The following is a 7852-nucleotide window of genomic DNA, read 5'->3' as shown; positions in this document are numbered from 1 at the left end:
ACCATGATTTTTTCCTCCCAACCAACCAATTCTTGCTTCACAGGTCTTGGTTGCCGCCTTCACAGTTCTCGCCACCAGATGCCAAATCGGTGGGGGTGTACACGTACACGCGCAGAGGGAGGGAGAGAGACGGGGCACATGGGGTGCTGCTGCTGAGGACAGGAGAGAGAAGCTTGCAGTGGCTTGGCTGCTCTGGTCCCAGCAAGCACAGGAGTAGGCCATGGCAGTGCACTCCAACCATATTTTGTCTGTCAAGTCTTCCTTCCCCCACGCGGCCACGCCCCACCTCCTCTCTCTGTCTATCGATCCTTGACCATGAGGTTGAGAGGTACCTTCCTTCTGTAACTGCAGCTATCAGGAGCATTATTTGACTTGTCACCTCACCTTAATCTCCATGGTTAAAGCTCCCATCTTTTATTATTTTAGAGATTAGAGTAGATTAGAAAAAGGAAGGCATGGTTAGTATGCAGCAGCGCAATGCTGGCCTCCGCTCTGTCCTCAGTTATTCCGTAATCTTCCTCACAAGTCACAGGTCACAAGTGCTGCCTCCCACAGTCCCACCTCCCTCCCCGGCCATACGCCAAACGCCATGGGAACAAGACACGAAAGGAGAGGAGGAGGGCACCGGAAATCCTGCCATCCTTCTAGCTGGAAGGCTGGAGCTGGACAGTGACTGAGAGTGAGAGGCAGCAGCGGTCCGGTGGCTGGCCTCCTTGGTTGATGCTCACCGTCAGGGAGGCACGAGCACGACCGTCTCTCCCTCCCGGGAGCGTTCCCTCTCCCTCCGGTGAGGTCCCCCAAACTCCTCCGGGAAATGCGGCGGGACAGCTACAGATGACACATTCTTCTTCCTGACCTGCTGCAAAGGAGGGCAGCCTCCTGCATTTCCGGATTCCCTTGCGCCGCCTCCTCTTTCCACGAGAGGTGAAGGGGAAGGGAAGCCGTACCGGAGGATGCCGGCCAAGTACCTGGGCCTGGGGGCGTTGGCGGAGGACAGGCGCCCGGACCTCCACCGCCAGGTGGGCTGCGTCACCGGGATCTTGCAGGCCTTCGACCGCCGCCACCCTCTCGCCTCCTCCCACAAGAGGCTCCTTCCTCCCCCAACAGGTTCGCTTCCTTGCTCTTCTCTTCTCTCTTGCAAGGTTGGAGATCCCCTGTGCGGCTGTGCCCTGCGCTTGTGTGTGTAGCCTTCGCATGCCATTCTAGTTTGGCGTGCTTCCAGCCGTGATCTATGCCGTCTATCTCTTTGCCTTGTGATCTTTTACTTGGGATGTGCCCATTAACAAAGAACTCAGTTTTTTAAAGACACGGATTAGATCAGGTTGTATTTGTGATTTTTAGTATGGAAAACAGCCTGTACCCAAGTGCTCCGCAGGTTTAAGTCCCTGCAGATGCATGCTCCAGTCCAGAGTTGTGTGTTAATTGCACTCAACCTGCAATGAATTGCTGCTAGGTGCTGTTGGTAACTGATGAGTTACCACTTTTTCCAGCCAAGGTGTTGGTTGGTTGTATGATGATGCCCCGCCTCTTTTTTTGGACGAAAAGTTAGGTGCTTGCTGATGATACACCAAGAACCGTCCTTTCACAGCCCCAACTATCTCCAAATCAGCCACCGACAAAAACCAGTCCTTGCAATTTTGGAACCTTCCTTCAGATAAGAAAAATGTCCCTGACTGAAAGGGAGAAGGGTTGTACACACAGTCCATTCGATCAAAAGGAACTGTCACTTTTCTTTTCCTCTATATCATCAACATCAAGTGACAAAACCATTGCAAGATTTTCCCTGGCTTACTTCTGTTTTTGCAATGTTGTCCTTTTCCCTTTTTGTTATAAGAAAGGCATGCTCTTCTTTTGCCTGGTTCAGCACTGACACTGATTTCACTTCTTGCAGCAGGCCATGCACTATCCAGCAGCCCAAGCAAAGGGGGAGAGTGCACAAGATATTCACCCCAGATTGTTCTGGTAAGTTTCTGAATTTGTGTTTGCAGTAGAGTGGTTATACATGTTTTTTACTGACACACAAATCCTGACTTGAGTTACTGCAAACTGCATTCAGGAGAAGAACTCGAGTAAAACATGGGCTGATAGCCAAAGAGCTCCAGCAGCAGAACTGTCTCAAACCTCATATTCGTCATCACCCTCTTCGTCATTCTCGTCCCTTGATGGCAACAGGTCAACACAACAAGACCTATCATCCACTGACCGAATGCTATTTCCAGAGAGGCCGTTCAAGAGCTCGCCGAAGCTCAAGAGTTCTTTTGACAGTGACAATGGCCTCGGCTACCTTGATGATGCGCCTACCAAGTCCAAGAACATGCCCATAGTTCAATCCAGCCTGCCAACTCTTGGTATAAGAAATCTTGTGAAGGATTCAATCTATAAGGATAACCGTGAATTGTCAGCCAGAATTTGCACTGAAGAAGGAAAAGATCACCCATCCAATTGTAGAGATCAACCTAGGCAATTGAATGGGCCTCTCCCGTGACAGTACACAAGGAAAAAGCAAGGGTCTCGTGGACATCAATGAATCGCTTCGAGTGCTAGCCAAGCTCAGGGAAGCTTCGTGGACTCCTCCTGAATCTGCCCATCATGCAAGACTTTCATATGATGCTCCTCGGTTCTCATACGATGGGAAGGAAGCAGCATCAAAACTGAGGGAGGTACCAAGGTTGTCACTGGACATCAAGGACGGTCACCTTTGGAATCGTGAAATTGACTCTAGATCAAACCCAAGCTTGAGTTCTGCAGACAGAAGCAGCAACACTGTTACTGGGTCCAATGCAGCTTTCGAGACCCAGCAGGAACAGCCTGCCTGCAAGCGGCTTCCTAGCGTTGTTGCAAAGCTCATGGGTTTGGAAGAGTTGCCTGAGCATAATCAAAGTACAGCATCATCACATGCAGTGCAAAACCGTTCAAGAGAGCAAGCAAGAGGCCATGTTGAACCCCTTGAGCATCTCATCCCACAACGAGCATGCTCTTCGACAACAAAGGAATCATGATTCAACTGTAAGAAATCTACCCAACTCTAAGTTTCCTGTCGAAACTGCACCATGGAAGCAACAAGAAAGGATTGTCCTTCCTCGAAAACTGCCGAAGGGATCAAAAGGAGCCCATGCTAGAGAACAACCTGCTGCATCAGTCTTCAGTGACATAGAGAAGCGGCTCAAGGATCTTGATTTTCAACAATCAAACAAGGACCTTAGAGCGCTTAAACAGATTTTGGATTCCATGCAAGCAAAAGGGCTATTGGAAAACAAGAAACGGGAGGAAGCATCTATGCCAAAGTTATATGATGGAAACCATGATGGCCAAGAGACAGCCAGTGTGAACATGAGACTGAACAGTAACACCAACAACATGTGGATGCCTGAAGAGAGCAATGCTGAAAGCTCTTCAAATCGCCTATTGTGATCATGAAACCTTCAAAATCTGCAAACCTTTTCAGTGAAATGGATTCTTCAATCTTCCCATTAGGGGGTTCATCTGATCCCCCACATTCGCAAACAAGCAATAGCACTGATAGAAGGAAAGCTTCAACAATCAATGGAACAGCTAAAGAGCAACATGCGAAATTTAGTCAAAAGGTGCCTACTTCTCAACCCCTTGTTTCTTATGACAGGAGATCATATGGAAGGAATGACGATAGCAGCAACAACCAAAAATCTAGTTCACTGCTGGTTACTGAGAGCTCATCCAGAAGACAGCAGCTGCCAAGAGACAGTAACATAAGTATGCAAAAGAATAAAAACTCCACTAGCCCAAGGTTACTACAGAGAGAACTTGATTCAGAGCGTAGGGCTAGACCACCTATCCCTTCTGCTGAGTCTAACAAAAGCCAAAGGCAATCTGGAGATAGGAATAATTCAGAAACAGTGTCACCCCGAAGCAAATTCAGAAGGAAACTTGTGCGTCCACAAGAAGGTGATAGGTGGCATGCCCAATGGATTCAACAACAGGACAAGGAGCCTGAATCAGCATGGCAATGATATGTCCAAAAGGTCAGATGGACAGTATAAGTGTTGCTTCAGAGCTGGATATCATAAGCAATGACAGATCTACAGAAGTTAATATTTCTAACTTTGAGCAAGGCATTGGAAGTCCATCTGGAAGGAACCCACAAAAAGTGGTAAAGAATTTCCTTGCAATTACGCCTTCTTTCTAAAGCTTCACTAATTTTAAGATGAAAATTTTAATTTCAAGTACTTAACTACTTTGAAGAAAATAATAACTGGTTTTGATCTTCTATAAATCTCTCTCCAAGGCTAGTTGTAGTTGGGTTAGGAAACGAGAATGTCAGATTAAATCATACGACATACGATGCTACATATCTCATTTTTATGGTTTGTGTCTTGTCTTTAGAAAACTTCATATGATACAAGCAAGGATGTGCCATCTGTAGACCCTTCGGCTACTATTTCGGAACGGCCCAGTCCAGTTTCTGTGTTGGACTCTTCATTTGATCAGGAGGATTTGTTCCCTACCAGCAGGACTCCAAATTCACTTGCTGTTGGTACGATAATCTTTTTACAATCTCTCCAAATTTTTTTTTGTTAACACTAGCAACTGGAAGCTCAAATATGATTCTTTGTTTCACTTATTTAATGTTTCAATTTACCTTTTGTTCATTCTAGTTGCCCATTGCACTGTTGAAGCAACATTTGAACTGAAGTTTTATGTGTACTCCATTTTGTACAGCCCCAATGCTTTTACTGATTCCACTGTAAATTATTGTGCACAATGTGATGCCAAAATTCGTAGGTGGCAGCATTTCCTGGCATAGTAAGCAAGTATCACATTGGGTTTTGTGGTACATGCTTTTACTGGCACATGCCATCTTGGCTAGTGTAATGTTGCATAAGCAGCAACTACTACAATCTTTACAAGTCCTCTAGATGGAAAGGATGAAAGTGGTAACAGAAGGAAAAACTACTTTACTTTGCAGTTTGCACCTACCAAATCAATATTCTCCTATATCCTTTACATCAACATGGCTTTCTCTGTGTGTTTGAAGCACAATATACCATGCATTCTCCTATATCCTTTACATCAACATGGCTTTCTCTGTGTTACATCAACATGGCTCTCTCTTAAATTCTTGGCAGTGTAAATTTCAGTGATACTGCACCAATTGCTTGGTGGACACACATTCTAAATTTTACTACTAGTGCATATATACTCTTGGACTATAATGGACTTCATCAAATCATCACTGATTGTGTAAATAAATCAGTTTTTGCAGTGCGTATTCAATTCTCAAGTACTGCATAGGTTATAATAGATTTGCAAATTTGACGACAGCGAAGTGAAATTTACATGACAGCAACATTAGGAGACCCGTTAAGTGAAAATGACTAGGAGAATGTTTGGGCTCTTTGCTAAGTCCACTTGCTATTTGTAAACTCAGATGTGCTAGAATGATTAACTAGCGTGCATGATTGTTTACTGAAATTTTTGTCACCCAGACATTGACTTAAGCATTGTTCCCTGAAACCTGCAGATGATGAGCGCCAAACATTAGAGGAACCCTGGAAACCTTCTGATACAAAGCCAATAGAGGTTGCTATGCAGTCCAAGAACAATAAACTCGCCAATGTTGCGAGCTTGCTTGAGAAGCTCCAGCAGCTTAGCGTGAACAAGGATGAGGATGCACCTCCGGTTGACCATATTGCTTTCTTGTGTGAGACAGAAAGCCCAGACCACCGCTACGTGTCTGAGATACTGCTGGCCTCGGGTCTTCTGATGAAAGACCTAGGTTCAGGACAGGCAGGTCTCCAGCTCCACTCTTCTGGCTACCCGATCAACCCTGACTTGTTCCACGTGTTGGAGCAGAGAAAGGCAGGATGGGTCAGTATACCTGATAGCATCCATCAGAGCAGAAGCGGCGCAAAATCTGATCCCAAGAGAGCGCACCGGAAGCTGATGTTTGACACTGTGAATGAGCTTCTGCTTCAGAAGTTTGAGAAGGAAACCGCAGTTTATTCGGTCAGTTCCTTCACCAGAGCGAAGGATCCACCTGCAAAGACTCCTAGCGGGCAGCAACTGCTGAAGTTCATATCCTCAGGAGTCGAAGACCTGGACATGGAGCGATCGTCCATCTGGCAGAAGGAAGGCAGCGTGATACCTGATGCAGAGATCCTGCAGAGGCTGCAGGGATGGACGAGCTTCAGCAAGGAGCTCCCGGGGATGGTGCTGGAGATCGAAAGGTTGATATTCAAGGAGCTGGTGGACGAGGTGGTGCATGGGGAGTCTGCTGACGGCAGGCAGGCGGAGAAGGCGGCAAGCAGGCGGAGAAGGCGGCTCTTTGCTTGATACGGTTTGTTTGACCATAACCATCCACCATGTTGTCCAAGTGGATGGGTCTGATTGTGAAGCTGTAACTTTGTTTTGCCATGAGAGCCCTTTTCCTCTGAAGAGACACAAGTTGTATAAGCAGCGTAGGTTTGCAGAGACCAGAAAATGGGCATTCGTTTGTGCGATATAGATACTACTATGTATACCATTGCTTTTTGACTCCTTGTGTTTCATTGTGGTCTTGTGGATGAAGCTATTTTTCAGTCAAAGATGTTCAAATGGCAGGTGTTTTTGCCTCTCCTAATACTCAACTCTGAATGAGCCACTTTGTATTAAAGTTGATACTGCTGTTATGCTGTAGCCGTTTTGGTGGCAGTCTCTCTCGCAAAACTGCAAAACCTGTTGTATGGGATAGTCCGATTTACCCCTCGTTACTAATTAGGAAACCAGACCTCTGCGTGGAAATTGGAAAGAACTCACCACTTGGGCCTAATACCTAGTACTACTTGGGTTACCGACGCCGCCCTATTAATACATCCATATATATATATATATAAGGGAACATATGGTTTGGGCCTCAAGCGAGGGAGAGGAATCGGATCGATCACGCGATGCCCTCGTTAGCTCTTGTGGCCGCAGCGGAGGCGGCGCCTCTCTTCGCCGGCGCCAGCGCAGGCCCTTCGAATCCGTGACTCTCCAGCTCCCGGTATTCCGCTCCTTGAGCTGCCGCCGAGGGACTGGGCGGGGCTGCCGCCAGAACTGCTATCCTGCATCCTCCGCAGGCTCGACCACGTCCAGATCATGTTGGGGGCCGACAAGGTGTGCTGCTCCTGGCGCCGCATTGACATGCGAGGGTACAAGACGCTCTCTGACCGGAACCTGGTCGACCTCAACCAGATGGCCGTGGAGGCCGTACGGCTCAGCCAGGGGCAGTGCCGGGCGTTCTCGGGAGAGGGCGACGGCCTCCACGACTTCATCCACTTCCTCGGAAACCAGTGAGCTTTTTAATTAACATAATAATCTTCTATATTTATTCATTCATTCGTGATTAGTTGTTACCGGTGGCGGATGCAGGATGAGAATAAAGGAATAATGAAGATTTAGGGCTAGGGCTAGAGATTAATAGTGATCTGAGGCTCAATAACCGTGGTCTAATAAAAAAATCAGGCTTACTAGGAAGGCCTGTAGCCCCGACAGCCCCCCTTTGGATCCGCCCCTGGTTGTTACTATCAAGTTAATTAATCACAATTACATATACCTTTTCCTAAAACAATGCTTGTAGCGCGCCATTGCTAAAGCGCCTGATCCTCGTCTCGTGCCGCCAAGTCTCTGGTGAAGAATTCATGCAGGCAATAACGGGATTCCCTCTGCTCGAGGAGCTCCATCTTTCAAAGTGTTGGGGTGTGCGACACCTGGGAGTGTTCGAGGTTATTGCCAAGGAGTGCCCACGCCTGAAGTACTTGAATTTGCGATGACCCGTATGGTTATCGCTACACAGCAGATGGGGAAGCCATGGCGATCGCCAAAATGCAGGAGCTACGTTCCTTGCAGCTCACCCACA

General features: G+C 47.2%; 1 protein-coding gene across 1 annotated transcript; it reads left to right on the top strand.

The window, feature by feature from the left end:
• Nucleotides 1-347: 347 nt before the first annotated feature.
• On the top strand, nt 348-6595 carry LOC136549697 (protein LONGIFOLIA 1-like). The gene is given in 10 exon segments (XM_066541072.1): nt 348-1107; nt 1892-1962; nt 2057-2476; nt 2478-2900; nt 2902-3388; nt 3391-3926; nt 3928-4008; nt 4010-4126; nt 4360-4510; nt 5498-6595. Coding segments are annotated over 10 exon segments (3252 nt in total). The 5' UTR covers nt 348-953; the 3' UTR covers nt 6310-6595.
• The last annotated feature ends 1257 nt before the right edge of the window (nt 6596-7852 follow it).

Source organism: Miscanthus floridulus, chromosome 4 (genome assembly GCF_019320115.1).
Source record: "Miscanthus floridulus cultivar M001 chromosome 4, ASM1932011v1, whole genome shotgun sequence".
NCBI lineage: Eukaryota > Viridiplantae > Streptophyta > Magnoliopsida > Poales > Poaceae > Miscanthus > Miscanthus floridulus.
The sequence above is the reverse complement of the archived record's forward strand: the minus strand, read 5'-3'. Positions and strand labels throughout refer to the sequence as shown.